Here is a 21,309-nt window from a genome sequence, read left to right as displayed (position 1 = left end):
ATGGTTATAGTCCCTGCCCATAGCCATTAGAGAATATGGTATTTCTTTGTATTTGGAAAAAATGCTGCCCATCCACATTCTAGCACCCCAGATATCATCCAGTTTAGACCTACTCTGATTTGCGATATAATACATAAGACTTCTAGAACTACAAAAATATTAAAGTAAAATACCATCATTTGTTCAGTTTATGTCTATACAATCTAACAAGTTGCGGGGACCCTGCCCCTTCTCATAACTGGGCCCATCTCTATCCTATCATAGGGCGTGAACGCGTCGCAACGACAGTAGCACATCCAGCGGGGGTTCGGGGTTCGCTGTGCCGGTGTCGAACAGGCAAAGGGACCCAGAAGGAGCTCCATGGCCCGCTCCATGGCCCGCACCCTGCCCCACATATCTGCCTCTCCCCTACGTGCAGCACTACAGCAGCCCTGACGCGCAAATTATCACATCCGGGTTGTTATCCATCTGCTCTCAGAGCCCAGCTGGGGGGGGAGGAAGTGAGCGGTATCACAGGCGGTAGCGGGGAAGCGGGGGGCTCACGGCCTGAGGAGGACTCCGAGTCCCGCACCTAAACATGGGGGTGAGTAAACTGGAGAATGGGGCTGTTGGCTTGTGGGCGGAATACAGCGTACGGTATTTACGGGAAGCTTTTCGGTTGGTCGGTAGGCTGCGGGTTATAGGAACAGCTGGAGACCATCGGAGTTTTGGGAAACGGGAGCTGTCTGATCCGGAACTTAAGTGTTAATTTAGTGAGCTGTTTGGTTTCCCCCGTTTTAAAAATGGTTTCACCTGTTGTCCCACTGCCCCCTCCTTCCCTTCCTCCATATGGCATCCATGTACCAGCAATGCATTCTGTAGGGTGCTTTATGGGTGAATGTATATATACAATGCAATGCAGTCAGGGCCCCAAAAGGTGAAGTCCAGATGTGTGGCTTGTGGCAGAGTGGGCAGGGTAGAGTGCATCATGGGTAGAGTTTTGCCATAACTGGGTCATGGTCCCAGCAGATGTGCACAAGTGAAGGTTTTATTTATTTTAAATGGGCCCCATTTTACTTTTTAGCAGGCTAGGGACCCCTATCAGGGCAGTCCAGGGGCTCATTATTGCCCCCCTGGGGGAGGGCCCTGCTAACTTGTTTGCATGGGGCCCTATGATTACTGATGGTAACCCTGGATATCATTATATAAGAGTGAGAGCTTTACCTGGAGACTTTACCTACAAATGGCTGAGTAGATGTTTCTTTGCTTAAATTAAAATGTATGTTGTAGATATGAGTGTCTGACGTCAAGGGCCTATTTGCACAGGTTGTTGTCACTGCTGTTATTAGAAACTCTCTCTTGTGTCTGCGTAAATAAATGGAACTGTTGTCTTGTCTTGTATGTATTATCATTCTCTAATATATATATATATATATATATAGAGTCCAGATTGGGAAGCACACCATATAATGTTACTATACCTTGGTGCTAGAGCAAAACAAAACTTTAAACAGGAAAAGTGTCAGCACTCTTAGGATTTTCATAGAAGGACAAAAAAGTCACCAGGGCTTTTGTAATGCAAACGGTGAGTGTTTATTTCCAACGTTTCAGTCCCCACCTGGGACTTTCGTCAGGGAAATATATATATTTTATTCTTTGTTAGTCTTGTACACATGATCAGTTTAATGCACTACAGGGTTGTGCGTTTTTATGCAAATATGTGTTGGCCATATGGTAGGTGGTTATAACAGGAAAACATCAAACAAAGTTTGAACGCCTGTAAAGATCCTTGGATGGCTGTGGCATTCTAAATGCCTTCTGTGCTATAAGTTTGCAAAGCACCCAATACAGGTTGCTGGATCTGTACATGGCTTACATGTGTTTGAGTGTGGCTTCTGTAACTATAGGACAGAGATTCAGTCTGTATGGCAGAAGGAAAATTAAATACCTCTTTGGTTTTCTGCCTCACTTCCACTTTCACAAGTATGATATTGACTCAGGACAAGATAAAGTAGGCAATAATCAGCTTTTAGTTCTTCAGTTTTGTTGAAAGTTCAGATATTTCATTGCAAAGGAAAAAAAACCCAGCAACTATTTGTGTTCAGAATTGTTTAGCTGACTACACTCTCTCGCTTCTTCTTCAGTTGCAGTTGTTGTGAATGTTCACAAATAACTTCTTTGTGACTTTAGCTTCCAGTTCCATTTAAATAAAATGAAAGTGCATGGATTACTGCTGTACTAGTGTGTGTGTGTGTGTGTGTGTGTGTGTGTGTGTGTGTGTGTGTAGGGAATTTGTCACCTTTTCTGTTCAGTTTATCCCAGGTTGTGAGGATCAATTTAGTTGCAGGCAGCAATGGAAGGTCTTTAGGTCTGTTTTTGGGCGGCAGCCAAAAAAGCTGTGGTAAAGTCATATTTTGTATGGAGCTTGTCTCTATTAGTAGCCATTTTTTGTGAGAAATAGGGCTATGCATTCTGATGGCCGTTTCTAGTAGAGAGGCTCTATAATAGAATAGTAGATTGGGGATTCCCAAACCCCCTTTTGTTTTGGATTGTTGTAGGACCTTAAAGGCTATTCGGGGTTTCTTGCCTTTCCATATAAAGTTATCCAATTGCGTTTGCAAAAGTTTGATGTATCGCGGCGCGAGTGGTATTTGAACTGTTCAAAATAGGTATAGTATTCTCCGTAATGGCAGCTACAATTCTACCTAGCCAAGATATATGTTTTGTGTCTTCCACTTTTGGTATTCTGATTGAAGTGTTTTTTGTATTGGGAGATAGTTAAATTTGTAAAGGTTTTCTGGATCTTTTAGTGGTTTAATTCCTAGGTAAAAATGAAAGTTTCTCTCCGGTCAAATGTGTACTCTTGTCGCAATCTTTGTAGATCTCCATGTGGTATGTTGATGGGCAAAGCTTGGGTTTTGTTAGAATTATTTTTATACCATGAGAGTTGATAGAATGCTGTTAGTTCTTTAGTTAGGTTGGTTCATGAAATCTGAGGGTTAAGGTGGCCATACATGTGGCGATTTCCGATCTTTCGTGCGACCATCGGTCGCACGAAAGATTGTATAATCGGCCACTAACCGTTCAGGGCTGAAACGGCAGATAAGGAGGTAGAAACAATAGGATTTCTACCTCCTTCTGCCGATTCAGCCCTGAAGGCAGATTTTGATCAGGCGCCTTCTATGGCGCCCGATCAAAATCTTTTAACCTGGCCAATCGGCAAGTCATCTGATATCAGCAGCCTCCTGCGATATCAGTCGACTCGCTGACTTGCCATACACGCACCGAATATCGTACAAAACGGGGTTTTGTACGATATTATCGGTGCGTGTATGGCCAGCTTTAGTGAGGGAGAGTATTATGCCATCAGCAAATAGCCCTATTGTTTGAGGTCCTTCTGGTGTTGGGATTCCTTCTATGTTTATGTTTTGTCTGATTTTGCAGGCTAGTGACTACCATTAGTGCAGAGATAAGGGGAGAAAGTGGGCAGCCTTGTCTTGTCCCATTTGTAATGTTAAAGGCACTCGACAGGATCCCTGATGCATTTACTCTAGCTGTAGGAGATGAGTACAGTGCTAGTAATGCTTTATTGTATGTATTTTCCAGTTGGAATTTCTTTAATGTTTGTTCCATATAGTCCTAGTGGACCCTGTCGAATGCCTTTTCTGCGTCTAGTGATACCAGAAAGGATGGGTGTTTTTGTTTCTTAATGATGTATAAAAGATTGTGTAATTTTCGTGTGTTGTCAGGTGCTTGGCATTGTGTAATAAAACCGGTCGTTGTCTATTAGTGATGGCAGCACTCTGTTTAGTCTTTGTGCTTAATATTTTAGAGTATAGTTTAAGATCCGTGTTTAACAGAGCTATAGGTCTAAAATTTTGACAGCTATCTGTAGTTATGCCTGGCTTGGGAATGGTCGTAATATGGGCTTGGAGAAACTCTGGGTTGTTTATCCAGGGGCTGCTTAACATTTTGCCCGCCCCCCCCCCCCCCCCCCCCCCAGTGATTATGCCTTTAGTTCTCCTTTAAGCTGAAGAAAACAGGCACAACCTCTGTGGTACAGTCAGTACATTTCATCAACATAAAGGAAACAATGAACATTTAAAATTTAATGTATATTGGGAAGCTGTTTGAATGCACCACTGGGGACCCCCTAAATCTCCCCCATTGTGTACCTTGTTCTACAAGGGTGACATCTGCTACTTCAGGTCCTTTTCTCAGGGACTTCCCATACCGATAATTGCAAAAAACAGGACACAAAGCAGCATGAGATAGTAACTGCTAGGCCCACTGTGCTACTTTTTAGAACCAGGTACAGAAAACATGTTAGTCCCCAGTGGTCCAGTTCTGGGGGGGTCAGAAGTATTAAGCTGAGTTTGTTCTCCTCTAATACTGCACTAATTATGAAATATATAATTCTAAGCAATGTTCCAATATACAATAATTATACATTCACTGGTTATAAATGTAATTGCAGTTAAAACCCTTTTGTATTTTCACTGGGTAAACAAATGTGGGGTGGAATTCCCCCTGTACATAATTTTTCACTATTATTTTTAACTTAGGAGAAACGTAGCACTTAGAGGTTTCTATTTTGAAGCCCAGCTGCACGCCATGCTTGATACAACATGTACACGTGGAATGTGAACAAGGAACTTAGCCTGCGGTTACTTCTTACATTTTGTTTGGGGGGTTTTTGAATGTTTGGCTGCCATTTAGAGGACATTGTTTTCAGACAAATACTGCTTTTATTTTGAGAAGAATATACATAGTTTATTGAAAGAGAGGGGTATTCACCAGCCTGCTTTATATCAGCGCCACGATACAGCCCTGCATAATATGTTGCTACTTTATAAATATGTGTTAATAATGATTGTAACTCACTCTTATCTAAGAAGCTAAATACTTTGGTGAGTAACAGCTGTGTTTTGGAGTCAAGGTTGCCTTACAAATGCGTGTACCCACAATTTTCATACAATTAATGGAATATTGTTTCCTATCTTGCATTTTTTTTTTTTACTCCTGTTTGTGACTGCTTAATGTGGCAATATATATACATACCTGTATACAACATGAATCCAAAAATAGGTTTATGTTGTGTGTACATTCTGTTTTTAATTAAAAAATATATTATCTAAAAATTGCTTCATTACACTTGACCCCACCTCTTTTGAAATGCAATTACTGGAACACATAACGCCTATCTGAGGGAAATCTGAATAAATAACTTTTACTCTTACGGTAATTGCATTTAAAAAGAGACGGGGTCAAGTGTAATGAAGCAGTATTTAGATAATAGATTTTTTTTAAATTAAAAACAGGATTAGGGAAAGTGAGTTACTCATCATAGAGAGCTCATAATCTGTGCTCCATTTTACAGGTTTGTAAAAATGAATATCCATTAACCCTTTATAATAAAAACAAATTAAATAAACATACATGTTTTCAGTAATAGACAGCAGAGCTGTAGAGTCAGACTCAGAATCAATCTTGGGTAGCTGGAGTCAGAGTCCTCAAAAATTTTCTGACACCTAATAAATTTTAAATTGTAATGAAAAAAAAAATGCCCCTTTTATAGGTCCCTGGTAAGGCCTCACCGTGAGTATGCAGTGCAGTTTTGGGCTCCAGTCCTTAAGAAGGATATTAATGAGCTGGAGAGAGTGCAGAGACATGCAACTAAACTGGTAAAGGGGATGGAAGATTTAAACTATGAGGTTAGACTGTCGAGGTTGAGGTTGTTTTCTCTGGTAAAGAGGCGCTTGCGAGGGGACATGATTACTCTGTACAAGTACATTAGAGGGGATTATAGGCAGATGGGGGATGTTTCTCATAAAAACAATCAACGCACCAGAGGCCCCCCCTTTAGATTAGAGGAACGGAGCTTCCATTTGAAGCAGCGTAGGTGGTTTTTCACGGTGAGGGCAGTGAGGCTGTGGAATGCCCTTCCTAGAGATGTGGTAATGGCAGATTCTGTTAATGCCTTTAAGAGGGGCCTAGATGAGCTCTTGAACAATCAAAATATCCAAGGCTATTGTGATACTAATATCTACAGTTAGTACTAGTGGTTGTATTTATAGTTTATGTATGTGAGTGTATAGATTGGTAGGTGTGGGTTAGGTGTGCTGGGTTTACTTGGATGGGTTGAACTTGATGGACACTGGTCTTTTTTTCAACCCTATGTAACTATATGTAACTATATGTCCTTTTTCCCAGATAAGTCATAATAAAGTACTTATCTACTGTAAGAATAAAGCCCAGTGTGTAGTTGTGTGAAGTCCACTGAGCTATTAGAACCTTATTTTATTCATTTTTGATCTTTTGTTTAAACTTTAGGTTTAAGGAATGTTTTCTGCTTCTTTAATAAAATAAAAAGCCACAATGACACAGGCTTAGTTATAGATTGAGACCCAAACTTGATCAGTATCCTCAATCATGTTGGCAGTGCCAGGCTTGGATGGCCAATAGGGTAGTGTGCCAGCTTCCTAGCTAGTAGTTCTTTGGTTTGTTCCCAAAAGCAGACACCATCTTCATATAGCTTTAAATTGCTGAGCTTTGGCAGTGATGAAATGCTTTGTGTGTTGTGTTCTTTTAATCAATGTGGAAAATTAATTAGTATATTAAAAATAGAGGAGTCGGAGTCAAAGTTGATTACAAATTAAATATATTAGGAGTTGGAGTCGGCACATTTTTGCCGACTTATCCAAAATGGCTTCCAACTCCATGACTTCAGCCCCACAGCTCTGTTTACATACAATATTTATATTTGGCTACTGACACATGGTGCTAATTTTTGGTCTGGGTATAAATGCAGACCCTGACAGAATCAAATTCTATGCTAACATCAGCATTTTTATTTTTTTGGTGCCCCCAAATCTGCTCCAGTGTCTGCACGACTCCGAGCACAGTCACAGCAGAAGGCTGATGCCAGCGGAGGGGCTGATTCTCAACCTGCATTTATTTTGTGTCTTATTGGCTCCATAAGTTTTTGTTTAATTATCTATTGTGTTGAAGGAAATGCGAAAAAAAAATAAAAAGCAAAAAGAGCAAAATAAAAAATAAAACTAGAAAAGACAGGATAGAGTATGAGTGGGATAAAAGTAAGTTATTTTAAATCCATAAGAAATGACTAGAGAAAAGTAGGACTGGCCAGATGAATTGCATTTATTTACAATTTTTTTGTAAACGTGTCCTGAGACACATAATGGATGAAGTTAAAATGTAACATTGTATCTTGAGTACACGTCAGAGGCATATATGTGTCAGGTATTCACACTAGTTTGGAGCATGCAAACTCATAAAGTGGCAGGCGTAATTAGAGAGACCATTTTGACCTGTGGCGTAGATATCAGCAGGTGTGCTGAGCATAGAGCCAAGTCTGTCCCCTTTGCCTTGTGCTTTGTATCTCTATTGGTCTGCAAACCGCATGACACCATGTGACTTTACTGGGGGTGCTGGGAGTTGCCCCTGCTATGGCTCTAGGATTGGATAAAAAAAGCTTTAATACAACCTGGACATTATGCTTGCTTTGTTGATGAAAGGCTTATTTATGTGTTGGTGTGTTCCCCTTGAACAGGAAACTTGATTCTTATATTTCTGTAGATTTATCACCGCTATTTTTGCACAAGGATTCCTTCTGTTTGGTTAAGGTTACCTTTGTTGCGTGGTCCAGGGGCTGTCACTTCATTGACCTAGAACAGTGCTGTCCAACTTCTGCGGTGCCGAGGGCCGGAATTTCTTGTGCATACATGGTGGAGGGCCGCTAATGGAAGCCAGTGTTGGCCACTCCCCCATTTTAAACCACACCCATTTTATCACAATGGTCGCTGCAGGGATATCAACCATCATTCATATGTTAAAGAATTATATTAATACAGTAATAGGCAGTACATACAATGTCTGAGGTGTGAAGAGGTGAACAATGGGGGTGATTACAGCCTGAGCCTGATGTGTGAACACTGCAGGGGGTGAACAATGCAGAGATTAAAAGGTGTGAACAACACAGGGGATTACATTTTTAAACAATACAGGGGGATTACAGCCTGAATCTGAGGTGAGAACCATGCAGGGGGGCAGTTAATCTCAGTACTGATACCATTTAAAGCTAACACAAAATTAAGCCATCAAAGCAGCCAGACAGGTGGGGGGCCACACAGAGGGGGGTCGAGGGCCGCATGCGGCCCGCGGGCCGCCAGTTGGACAGCACTGACCTAGAATGATAGTAATTAGTCTTATCTGTCATGTTTTAAAAAACAACAACAAAAAATGAATGTATACAAACATACCATTGAGGCTTTGCTGCTAGCCTTACCTTTGTGTTCCTGTTATCAAGAGATTTGTAAACAAAGCTAATTACTGTCACAGGGGTGTGGTAATTACTTACTGCATGGGGTGGTTTCTGGGCCTGCACTTATACGCCCCTTATACGTGCCTACACCCAGAAATGCTGCTTTGGCCTGGGCGCAGACACATGCAACAGATTTTGTTGTGAAAATGCATAATAACAATCTGCTTTATGTGCGGCCGCAGCAGCCTTTCTGGTTGCAGACACCATTCTGCAGATCGGAGTGGAGCGAATGTTACATGGCCAGCACTTATACTCAGGCCGAGAAACCATTCCATGTGGCAGTAGCCTAAAGGTGGCCATACAGGGGCCGATTCTAGCTTTAAGTTGGCGATTCGGTCCATCGGACCGTTTCGGCAGCTTATCTGCCCGTGTATGGGCACAAATGAAGGGCCTGTCTGACGGACAGCTGGCCTGAAATCAGCCAGATTTTGATCAGGCAGGTTTGATTTTTCCATCAGATCGGGGACCGCATTGGCTCCTATACCTGCCTTTCTAATTCGATTGTTTGGCCCCAGAAGATCTGCTCGCTTGGCGACCTTACCACTTCTTTTTGCCTAATGTGACATCCATTTTAACTGGAGAAATCAAAAACCACGATTGTGGAGGGTTCATGACTTTGCCATAGAATTGAGGATCTTAGAGTCACTGTACTAGAAAGGAAACTTTCAGATATACAGGTTGGACTGGCCTGCCAGAGCTCTAATGCATCTCTCTGTGGTCCCAAGCCTTAGACAGTTTTCATGAACCCTTTCTTGTTTCCACCTTAGGTCTATATGTCTCCTGTTACATTTTCTTCCTTCAACACCAAACTGAGCATGGAACCATCACCTAAAATATATCAAGAGATATAGTTATATAGTAAATATTTAACCCCCTTTTTTAAAAAATTTAGGATGTCAAATGTCCTGCAACCATTTAAAGGCAATAAGCTCCATAACCATATAAAACACTCCTAGGTGACATCTAATGACTTTATAAATTATAGTAAAGGGGACTGTGGTGACTTCTAATATCTTTATAAATCACAGCGAGGGGGGAGATGGGAGGCAAACCCATTATAGAATCCCTTTGCCCAGCAATTATTGTGTCTAGTAATCCTCCGGTCTGACCTGCCCCCCTTTTGACTTTGTGTGACATTACTGGTGGCCATATTAAAGGTTAGAACAGATTGGCAGTGTGAGAAAGAACACTGGCAAAATGAGAAGTATGAGAAAGCCAACCATATGAAGAAATCCAAATATGGAACAAAATAAGGCCCTCTATTTAACATTACTTTAATTCCCACAATGTTACTAGTATGTTTTGTACTTAAATATTGATGAGATGGAATAATCTGTTTTTTTGGGTTGTATTCAATTACATTAACTTTGTATTGCAGCTGGATGGAGGCTTGGATCTCTGTATACCCACAAGCAACGTGGAAATGCAGAGATGACCCCTGTGTGATGCTCAAGACCTGAACCATGGGCTTAAGACCAAGTTGCGGTGCTCTGCACCTCTCCACGGCTGTTCTCTACGGCTCACTGTCATTCTTTATTTCCGTCCTGCACAATGTTTTCCTGCTTTACTATGTAGACACTTTTGTATCCGTTTACAAAATTGACAAACTGTCCTTCTGGATTGGGGAGGTAGGTACATTTTTTTCCCTGAACAGATATATCATTAGGGATAATGGACTTATGTTGTGTTATTCCAGCCCTGGGGTTAACAGCAGTACAAGCATTGGCTAATTTGTCCCAGCCACTTGGGATATGGTGATAAAATTATAACCTATAAGTTGCCAAAAGCATTGGTTAGGGACTGCAAGGAAAGGGTTGGTCTGTGATACAACCTTGGTTGCTGGAATAAAAGTTATGTTTGATGCTTTATGGGATGTTGATGCTTAAACCCAGAATAAACTCCATGGCCTCTCCACCATAATTGAGTGGTTATTTACTAATGAATTCATTATTATTTGACACGGGGTGATTTGCAGTGTTTGTCTCTGTTATTATGCCTTCATAGGGGTAGTGTAACCTAATATTTATGTTATTAAGCTCAGCCCCTCATGGTTTTGCCCTATTTAATGAATTTCCTTCCTATAATGTTGTTATTCTGTTTTACTCCCTTTTTTCGTTCCAGACAATCTTTTTAATCTGGAACAGTCTAAACGATCCTCTGTTTGGATGGATTAGTGATCGTATCTTCCTCAACACAAAAAAGTGAGTTATTTTGCCCTGAAATAAAACCGATATATCTATTTTGTATATGTTTAAACATTTGCATTTGGCTGTTTTATAAATTAGGTATTGTTAGTTAAACTCATACATTCTGAAACAAATCGTAATGAATTGACAGAGAAAACAAAAAAGTCTTCTGATCACACATAAAAACAATCTGTCATTGCTTGTTTTTATTGTGTTGAGTGTCAGGAAGCTGAAGACACTGTATCCTACTGTTTGTGACCTACATTTCTGCATTTTCATATAGTGAGGATACCATGCCATTTCAACACATAATAGAATAGGAAACTTGAAGCACTGTGTAATTTCCTGGTGCTATATAAATAAATGATGATGATGATGATGGAGAATACTTTATCTCAAAAGCCCAAGGGCTGCTGTGTTCTAGTTACTTTGATTATTAGAAGAGCAAAGTCACAGAGACTCTAGTTTAAATAATTTTCACAATATAAAACTATGTTTTGCTTGAAAATTTCACTTCAGAAAACCAATGCTCATTACTTGTGCTAGGCAGGCAAAAGTTACTCATAGATAAGTACAGCCCAGCTTGTCCAGTGGACTGCAATCTGACAGGGCAACCCTGTCTCAGGCCCATACTTAAATTCAGTCCTTTGCCAGTTGGGAAGTCCTAAGGGCTGTGACAAATGGGGAGATGAGTTGCCGGTGGAGACTTCTGTGACTTTGGCAAATCGCGGCGCCGCGTATGCCCATGGGCCCATGGGCGATTTACATTCTAGCCAGTGGGATGGCATTTCAGGGAGATTAGTCGCCTGCGTCTAGAGTGATTTGTCGCACGGCGACTAATCTCCCCGTGTGTCACAGCCCTAAAGGGTAATAAAAAAACAAATACCTTCTGAACTATGTGCACATTATTATTGCTGCAATTAAGTGTCTTATTATGGCACACGTGAAGAGCACAGTATGTACAAATTGTTCATCTTTATTATTGAATGGTCTAATTATGTGTACTGATAAAAAGCTTTAGATCAAGGAAAATATAATACATAATATATTTTATTGTGGTTTGATTTCAAGTATAATTAATAGAAAATATATGCAGCACAGCAGTGCAGATAATTATTTGAGGCAGGAAACATGTGCGTCACTAGTTTTAAGATTAAAGATCCTAACAGAGACCTGTTTTATATGGCCTGATTATTGCACACATTTCGTCGTGGTTATGAAAACCAAAGGAGCCAACTTTGTACCATTTGTTCTTTTTGCAGGTCCAGTGTAGATATCTCCACACCAGAAGTGGTGCTAAAAAGACTAAAGGCTTTGAGCCAAAATGGACCCTTGTTTGCTCTTTCCTTTTTGGCCTTTTGGGTTGCCTGGGCTCATCCTGGTTTACAATTCCTTATCTGCCTGTGCCTGTACGACAGCTTCCTCACCATGGTGGACCTCAATCACAATGCCTTGCTAGCAGACCTGGCTGTGTCTGCAAAAGAGAGGACTAGCCTAAACTTCCACTGCTCACTGTTCAGCGCTATTGGATCCCTCTCAGTGTTTGCATCCTACACCGTATGGAACAAAGAAGATTTCTTCTCCTTTCGGATATTTTGTGTGCTCCTGGCAGCCATCTCTGCTGTTGGATTTTCAGTGTCAACATGGCTGCTCCGACAAAGATTCAGGGTTGGAACGAGGGCCAGCCTTGACCAGGATTCCATTTTGAAAGAGTACGTGTTCCAGAAATACTAAAGCTCATTGTATAAAAGATACGCTTATGAAAATCTGAAACCGCTCTCTGAGTGTGTTGTGTACAACAGTTGTGCAATGTATGTTTTTATGTTGCTAACATCACACTCTTGGGTCATATCAGGCTTCCAACTTAATCCACTGGGTACAAACTAAAAGGATACATTTTGTTACTTGCCTGTAGTGTCAAACAGAGACTCACCTCCTTTGTTTGGTATAGATAGTAAATAATAATGGTTGAGTGGCAAAGCACATAGGTGATGGTGTGGAGTGCTCATATTTCTAGCAGAGCATTCTATACAGAGGTGTAGATCATACACTTGACACTTCATGCTTGGTGATATTTCTTGTTTGAGAAGGTTGTGCATGGGTAATATTGTTTAGACAGCTATGGACCATAGAGTGGATTTCAGTAAGAGATCAAAGATGTAGCAACAGGTTTATAGAGCAAAGTTAATCCTGGTCTTGCTGTGTTTGCATTCATTTCCATAACAACTCTTCCCAAATAGTTGAAATTGAAACCAAGCAAAGGTTTGTTTGTGATGCTGTCATTTTTTTCTTCCCATTTGTCCTAAAGAAGGTAAAATGATTTTTAAAAAAAATATTTTTTAAATGATAAAGCACAAATGTGTGTATGAATATATAAAACTGGATTTTAAACACAGAAAACTTGAACTACAAGGGGCTTGAGCTACAAAAAGTCTGGCAATCACTATTTTATGGTTTAGGAAAATTTGTCCTGCTATAGAACTGTAAAAGGAAGGAAATAATGAAGCTTGTCTGCGTCAAACTGCAGAATGAAAAATATAACAGTTTCGGTTGTTTGTCATCTTTAGTTAACATTCCAATATGTTATTACAAAGCTGGGTTTTTTCCCCCTAGACTATATGTTGATGAACCATCAGCTTCTCCAGAGAAGAGGATCACTCTCATGGAATACCTTAAACAACTGTCTAAGCACCGGAATTTTCTGTGGTTTGTCAGCATGAACTTGGTACAGGTATGTGAGCTCTGTTATTTGCATTGCCTGTCAGAGGGCTCTTGGGTTTCCCACATCTTGCCATGAAGTTGTTTGTTTTCTGCATTTGCACAAATTGTAATGTTGCAAGTAGGTTTGGTGATGCCAACACATGCCTTAGCTATGAGGTAAAAGGACTAGAACTTAAAGTCCAATGACCACTGCATTAGAATATGCAACTGCTTACTTGGGGGTTGCACATACTGAAAGAAGTCCTTACTAGTAAATATGGTTGCTGCTTAGTGTGTGTTAATGGCTCACATGGGTGTTATTTAGCACTGGCTATTCAGCTGTTATTACACTGATAGGCTATGCTGTTAATATTGTGAGCTTTGCACATTAAGTTCCCATTTATTTAGGACTTGGGTCATACTTGGCTAACCTGCTCCGGCAGAGAAACTCCCAGTGTCTTTCTGTCACAGCCATATCATATTCCAGCTATCTGGATGTCAGTGACTGTGGCGGTTGCCTTGGTGCTTATTATATCATTTAATGATTTATGATCTGTAAAGACTCCTGTATCATAGACTATATCAGTAGGTGCATAGCAAGCTGTACATGCAGACTATATTAAGTCTGTGTATAGAGACAGCATTTGTAAGCACAATCCTATCTCCTTAGTAGCAATGGGGGCTGCAAATTTCATTATTTTTTTTCTTGTTCCTGCAGGTTTTTCACTGCCATTTCAACAGTAATTTCTTCCCCCTCTTCTTGGAGCACTTACTCTCTGATAGGATCTCACTGTCCACAGGTTCATTCCTCCTTGGTAAGTATAAAGGTGCTCAGTGCATGAATGTTTGAGAATAATCTCTCTGATGTACAGCCACAGTAAATAACAGCTTTGCTTAAAAAAAAAAATGAGGGTGATCTCTTGTGGCCACACATGGGTCATTAATAGATGCAATTGTCTAAGTCGGCAGCTTATTGGCCCGTGTATGGGGCCCTGATATAGGCCTACTCGACTGATCTTTGGGCAAAAATTGATGGACCATGAATTGTGGACCATGAAGCCATATTGTGTATAATCCCTGGAATGAAACCCTTCCAGTTGAATACTGTGCATTCTGATTTGTGTGTGGCCACCTTAAGGATATGCCACTTTGATGTTTCACAAAATTTATTTGCCTTTAATATGTTCTATGAAAATCTCCCAGTTTACAGTAGTTCCTAATACAGCTGTTTTCTCCAATTTCTCAGGTATTTCTTATATAGCCCCACATCTTAACAACATGTATTTCCTATCCTTGTGCCAAAAGTACGGTGTTTACAGTGTTGTTCGATGGTTGTTTCTACTGAAGCTGTTCCTCAGCTTGGTGATGCTTCTCGCCGGACCTGACCAGATCTCACTGCTTTGTATATTTATTGCCAGGTCAGTGCCCTCTAATTCATGCTGGAAGTGTTCTTCAGAACTTACTGTAACAGCTAATGGCACACATGTCCCATTTATGCTGAAAACTCTCAGGGAGGAGGGTGGGGGGCGAGTTTTGGAGGAGTGAGAGTGGCAATGTAGAAAAACTTTACCAGTACCCCCTCTGGTCTATAATCACAACTCGTTGTACATTAAAACACCAAATAGTGAACTTTTCTTCATTTGTTCCAGCAATCGTGTTTTCACAGAGGGGACATGCAAACTCCTGAACTTGGTTATCACAGACTTGGTGGATGAAGATTTTGTGTTGAATCACAGAAAGCATGCAGCCTCTGCCCTTTTGTTTGGAATGGTAGCTTTAGTAACTAAGCCCGGACAGACCTTCGCCCCTCTCATTGGCACTTGGTTGCTTTGTGTTTACACAGGTAAATAATCTGCAGATGTTTTAGAGCTGTTACACACTGAAAATACTTGGCACCGACCCCTCAAGCTGCCAGTGTCATCTGAGATACTAGTGGCCATTGCAGTGGGCCAAGCTGCTTGTTGCAGGAGAAGGCTGAATTGGCATCCCGCAAAGCATCTCAGAATTCTCTGGCTTCTATTAACTCTGCATTTAATATGCCCACCCTATACTGCATATCAACAGTATTGCTTATATACACAAACCACTAGCCATGGCAATATATAAAATACACATTCATATGATTCTTATAAAGCCAGAACATGGAAGTGCCAACTTTGAGTAATGCCACAGTACCCATGGCCAATTATGCATGCAGTATAATGACCCACATACATGACCTATAAATGTTCTATAAAAGCTAACTTTTTCTTTATTTTTTTCTTTTGTATAACATTGCCCCAAAGCCTTTGTTAGGGGACACAGTGGATGTGATGTACAACTAAATAGATTAGATGTTACAAATGTGTGCAGTTTTTATTGGTTAAACTTTCAGGGAAATGATTGGCTAAAATGAGGTTCTAACACTTCTGCTCACTTTAGTGTTTACACATGAAAATACAAAAGAAAATAATACTTACACCCCATGAAGGTCATCCCTACTGGGCAGTCCTACACTCAATTTCATCTGATTAATTAAGAATTCTGCTGCTTTAATATACATTTAACAAAGGGATAGAGGTTTACCTGCAGCTTGCTTGCTTTTAAGGTTAAAACCCCCAATAAAAGCCCTTTTATTGCCTCCACTGGGATCACCTGACTGTATCTGGGAATTATGGGAGCTACAACATGGAGCTGGCCACGGCTCCTGTATTAACTATAGCAAAAGAGGGGTTGTGCTCACCAATACATTTTAAACCATTGGGTAAAAATGAAAACCAATTGCAAATTGTCTCAGAATAGCACTCTCTACATCATAGTAAAAGTGTATTTAAAGATGTGCAACCCCTTTAATATAAAATTGCTCAGAGTGCCCATCTGAACAGATTTGTGGTATATGTTGATTTCTTTATTTAGATTTCTCAGTGAGAGGAGAGAACTAAGTTGGGAAGTGTAAGAAGATGCTTCCTGCTTCAGAACATTAAGCTTTTGCCATTCTAACTAGCCTTTGCGGGGTTATACAGCAGGAGGCGATCAGGTTACACATTCATGATAATTGCAGTGTAAAACCGCTAATACAAAATTTTAAAAAAATACATACATTGCAAAAGTGCTCAGAAGAGTATAAATTCTCTTTTAAATGTAACATTTTGTAACTGCAGACTTTCTCTTACCCTTAGGGTATGACATCTTCCAGAGAGACGCCATGAATAATATAAGCACTGAACCACAGGTGGAATCCAGCACAGTGCTGACCGCAACGCTGCGCCAGGGATGCTTTTATCTTCTTGTCTTTGTTCCAATCACATGTGCTCTGCTCCAGCTTTTCACTTGGTCTCATTTTACTCTGCGAGGGAAGCGGCTGCTCGCCGTCAAGTCTTACAGGCAGGCCTTGCCTCTCAACACACCGTCCCAAGATGTCAAAGCTATATGAACATTTTTGTACTGAATATACAACAGACCTTGATGTATTTTTGTATATTTTTTTACGGTTCTTTAAAAAAAAAAAAAGTATTTAAGAGTAATTGAAAATTGCTATCCCTGCCTGACAGATAAACTCCAGCATGTATTTGTGTCAGAACAGACACAAACCACATTGTATCTTTCCTCTCACTGTATCTCCTATGGCACAAAGGCCAGGCTGTACGCAGAGCAAACAGTACAGACTGAGTTCTACTGGAATCCTGTCCATTTTGTCCACCTTAACCTAATGGTCTTGTGATCCCTTCTGATTCTCTGGGCTATTGGAACACTGCCATGTCACTTCCGCTTCCTGTAGCAATGCCTACAAATGGTTCTCCAGCTCTTGTGCATTACATCTCTCACTGTCCTTAAGGCTAGTAGAATACTGGCTATGAATGCTGGGAGCATTGGCTCACAACATAGGAAAGCAATAGGCTTGATTATACTGTACATTCCTCTTGTATGAAAAAGGACACGGTACTAAATAGTATACAATTAAAAATATATTTTTAATAATGAAATTTTGATATATGAAATGCGGACACATGTATTTAGGTGTCAAGGAACCTTTTCGTTTCCTACCCCTATTAAGTAACAGTGTTTAGGACAGTTGACTACTACCCTCAGTATACTGTACAATGATTGGTGTGTAGGACACCCCTCCCCAGTCATGTGACAACCTTTTTCTACTCAGGTTTTATACAGCAACACAGTTGCCTGAAACAAAAACAGTTTTATATATTCTTTTTTCATTATCATCATAATGTATTAGCACATACAGTGAACATGACATACTGATTGGTGACATACCGATAGAGTGTATGCTGGGCATACACCATAAGATCTGTGAGGTTGTCAACCAATTGGATGTTTACCTAGTTAGGCCACCAATGCTCAGGGCCAAATCAGGAAATCATTTGGCCCCTGGGCCAACAATCAGGCCTAGGAAGACCAGTTGGGATAGGACCACAGCAGCGTGCCACTGTGGTCCCCATCCATTGGAATTTTAAATCATGCCTGATAATGGTCCGGCTATTGGTCAGGCAGGCCATCAGAGGCCCTATACACAGCCCAATATGCTGACCGTTTTAACTTGAGGGACCAACTTGGCAGCTTTTACTGGCTCCCAAGTGGCAACCTTAAAAGCACAGTAACACAAAAAAATGTAAGTGTTTCAATGTAATTAAAAGATAATGTACTGTTACCCTGCAGTAAAGCTGCTGTGTTACCATGGGGGGTAGCCATTTAACCTAAATGACACAGGTTAAATAGCAGGTAACGGATAAGCTCTGTAGAATTCCATTGTATTATACAGAGTAAATCTGCTATGTAACCTGTGACTTTTTTTTTTTTTTTTTTTTTTAGCTTTAAATGGCTGCACCCATGGATACAAAGCAGCTTTGTTTAGCAAAATAGTGGTCTTTCTGAAGCAGACTCCAGGCTTACCTGTGCAGGACAACAGTACATTGTATTTTATTAACATTAAAACACTTTCATTTTTTGGTGTCACTGTTCCTTAACTGAAGTATAGCACAAAAGGCTGCATCTGAAATGCAAATTCAAATGGATAGTGTCTAGCAACCAATTAGATGTTTGCTTTGGATCTGGTAACCCATTATTTATAGAGTTCTTCTGATCGGTTACTAGAGCTGGTGCGAATGTTGCACCTTTTTATTACTATAAACAAACCCCAACCCCCCCCCCCATACACGCAAAATTTTAACATGTAACTATTATATATAAATGTACTTTATTGTAAATTGTATTATAGCTTTTATAACCCTTTTTGCAGAAACTAATTGTATATCTGAAACTGAGCGGGTATCTCTGGTGCCCTTCCCTGATGTTTAATTTGGGGAAGATTACATGGTATTTTTTTTTGTGTGTGTAATTCCAGATGCATTCTTATTTGAGGTTTTCAATGATTTCTTTCATAGTCTGATTTCTTACTGTTTTATGTCCTTCTACTCCCACCTCCCAACTGGCGGCTGGTTGCTAGCAGGGTACCTGTGTAGCTGCCGGGACAGCAGGCATGGCTGGGATTCCTATGTATGTTGGCATATGAGAGTCACCTGTAACATGAACATGGTATCTGCTTAACAACTGTGCATTGTATTTCCCAAATAGTATTCGCTTGGAAACAACATTGTGCATAGGGAAGTCCTTTCTATTCCCTCATTGTGCTGCTCAATAGGGACTTGTTCCTGTGCTGACAGTGAGTGGCTCTTGTAACCATTGCCACGGAGATCCCTTCACGTTATGGCAACTGAAATCTGGATGTTATCTTTTTTTTTTTTTTTCATCACAGTAAATATTTATGGCTGCTTTTTGTTGAATGTAAAGCAATCACATGACTGTGGGGTGGAGCTCTGTAACAGGACTAGTAATGCACCAACTCAGAAATAGGCTTTATTCAACGCTGTTTGCAGGATTCGGGTTTGACTGAATCTGAACCTGTAAATTGATGTGAATTTAAAACATGGAATACCCGAAAACGATTATTGTTTTTGTATTATGTAAATGGACCAAATTATTTGCAGAGGGTTCAGTATTTGGTGCACTCTAAAAAGGACGGGAAAGAAAGTTTTCATTGGTGCCTTCAGATGTTTCTAAAATTGTATCATTCAGGGCTGTATTATTTCCACATCAACTTGTCTTAATTGTTATTAAGCTCGAAGAGAGGACGGTGGGACACGTTAGTCCTAAAGCCCATAGCATTATGGGAAAAAGTAATGTACATTTAGGAGGATGGTGGGATATGTTAGTCTTAAAGCCCATAGCATTATGGGAAAAAGTAATGTACATTTAGGAGGATGGTGGGATATGTTAGTCTTAAAGCCCATAGCATTATGGGAAAAAGTGATGTACATTGAGGGCTTTGGCAGTGCATGTGATCTGATCTGGACTTGTTGCCTGGAATCAGACCTGCGACTAGTTTAGAATGATAACAGGTCTAGGCTTGCTGCTCCCATTATTGTAAATAGGGAGTGCCCACTATATCAGTACAGCTGGTGTGCCATAGCCCTTAAAGGAGGCTGGTGCTCCTATTGGCAGAAACACACCAGACCCCGGGGTACAGGCAGGCAGGTTTGTCTTCATGTACCCCAGACTGGGGTGGTTTTTTTGCTAACAGGCCCAGCCTGGTAAGTGATTACAATCACTGGGGTGTGGTGAACATTTTAGCACCCCTGGTAATTTGACCATTCCTTCTCCTTTACAGAGGAAGAAATACAGGTATGGGACCCATTATCCAGAATGCTTGGGACCTGGGGTTTTTGGGATAAGGGGTCTTTCTGTAATTCGGATCTCCTACCTAAAGTCTAAAAACATTATTTAAACCCAATAGGATTGTTTTGCCTCCAATAAGGATTAATTATATCTTAGTTGGGGTCAAGTACAAGGTACTGTTTTATTATTACAGAGAAAAATGAAATTATTTTTAAAAATGTGAATTATTTTATTAAAATGGAGTCTATGGGAGACGGCCTTCCTGTAATTCGGAACTTTCTGGATAATGAGTTTCCGGATAAACTCAGGGACATTTCCCTAGGGATCTTTAAACCCTCCCTCACCTTGCTCCATGTTGAAGTAAAGGATTCTGGGATGTGAAGGCCATTTGCTTGCCAAGGTTGGCAGAGCACAGATTCTCTGGAAAGCAGAGGGACTTTAAGTCCCAGAATGTATCACTTTCAACATGGAATAAGATAAGGGAGGGGTATAATGACTCTCCAGCTTAAGGGGTAGGGGGGGAATGGTCCCTGGGAGCCAGACTATCAGACTGAGGAATCAGGAATATATGTGTCATTAAAATATATATATATTTATATATATATATATTGCAAGTTCAGTTTATGCACCTTATTAGCAAAATCCCCAGTGAGTTTATGGCAAAAAAGGAAGGAGGAGTTCTCCTTTATTTAAAGGAGAAGGAAAGGTTGAATTTACTGGGAAGTACAAAAAGTGGGGCAGCTTTCTGCTAACAGGAGCACCAGCCTGGGGTATCGGGCACTGGGGGTGCCTAACTTTTGCCCCCTCCCCTTCCTGTTTACATGAAAACCATATTTGCTTGTGGTTGGATGACTTTTTCTAAAAGTTTTTTTCATCTTAAAACTGTTATTGTATACATTGTGTATTTCACTGTGCAGCTCTCTCTCTTGTTGAACTACAGCATTGTTACCTTGTGGGAGGCCTCTGCTGCAGAGTGCAGGCTAACGTAAGGGGGAAATGCTGTTTTCAGTCCCTTGTTTGTAATCATCCTAATTTGTATTACACAGATGTATTTGATAAAAGATATACATTTGGTACATAACTGAGCTTTGCCGTCTGTAACCAGGATAATCCATTGCGTGCAATTTTTAACCTTTTGTATCGTAAAAATGTGAGTAGCACTTTAACATGATGTTTTCCTAAGAGCTGTATTGTGTCTGATAGGAATAATGTTTACACTGCTCTTCTAATTAGTAGGGCTTCAGTGCTGAACCTATAAAAAATCTTACTGTATATCTTGTGTCTTGCCTCTTGTTGTTGTGTGATAATGCTTTCATTTCATGGTAGAATCCCATTATGTTAAGTTTAGGAAAAATTGTGTGACCCAAAAACTTCAACAGGTTGTTCACATTGAAATTAACTTTTAGTATGATGTAGAGAGTGCTATTCTGA

The 21,309-nt window shown here is 40.4% G+C and overlaps 1 protein-coding gene across 2 annotated transcripts; it reads left to right on the top strand.

Moving 5' to 3' along the window:
- The first annotated feature begins 551 nt into the window (after positions 1 to 551).
- On the top strand, positions 552 to 19,586 carry mfsd13a (major facilitator superfamily domain containing 13A). Of its 2 annotated transcripts, none has more exon segments than NM_001126822.1 (9): positions 552 to 583; positions 9,702 to 9,951; positions 10,445 to 10,524; positions 11,772 to 12,221; positions 13,123 to 13,240; positions 13,928 to 14,024; positions 14,456 to 14,627; positions 14,859 to 15,052; positions 16,368 to 17,163. In NM_001126822.1, coding segments are annotated over 8 exon segments (1,530 nt in total). In that variant the 5' UTR covers positions 552 to 583; positions 9,702 to 9,786; the 3' UTR covers positions 16,622 to 17,163.
- The last annotated feature ends 1,723 nt before the right edge of the window (positions 19,587 to 21,309 follow it).

This window comes from Xenopus tropicalis, chromosome 7, assembly GCF_000004195.4.
Source record: "Xenopus tropicalis strain Nigerian chromosome 7, UCB_Xtro_10.0, whole genome shotgun sequence".
Taxonomy (NCBI): domain Eukaryota; kingdom Metazoa; phylum Chordata; class Amphibia; order Anura; family Pipidae; genus Xenopus; species Xenopus tropicalis.
This window is presented reverse-complemented; position numbering and strand designations above follow the sequence as displayed.

What these genes read in the sequence shown, in the direction of transcription:
- mfsd13a (XM_012966067.3), top strand. Translation starts at nt 9,787, where the DNA reads ATGGGCTTAAGACCAAGTTGCGGTGCTCTGCACCTCTCCACGGCTGTT. An exon ending in CACAGGTTCATTCCTCCTTG is followed by an intron (nt 14,025 to 14,455) that starts GTAAGTATAAAG and finishes CCAATTTCTCAG; the next exon opens with GTATTTCTTATATAGCCCCA. An exon ending in CTTTGTATATTTATTGCCAG is followed by an intron (nt 14,628 to 14,858) that starts GTCAGTGCCCTC and finishes CATTTGTTCCAG; the next exon opens with CAATCGTGTTTTCACAGAGG.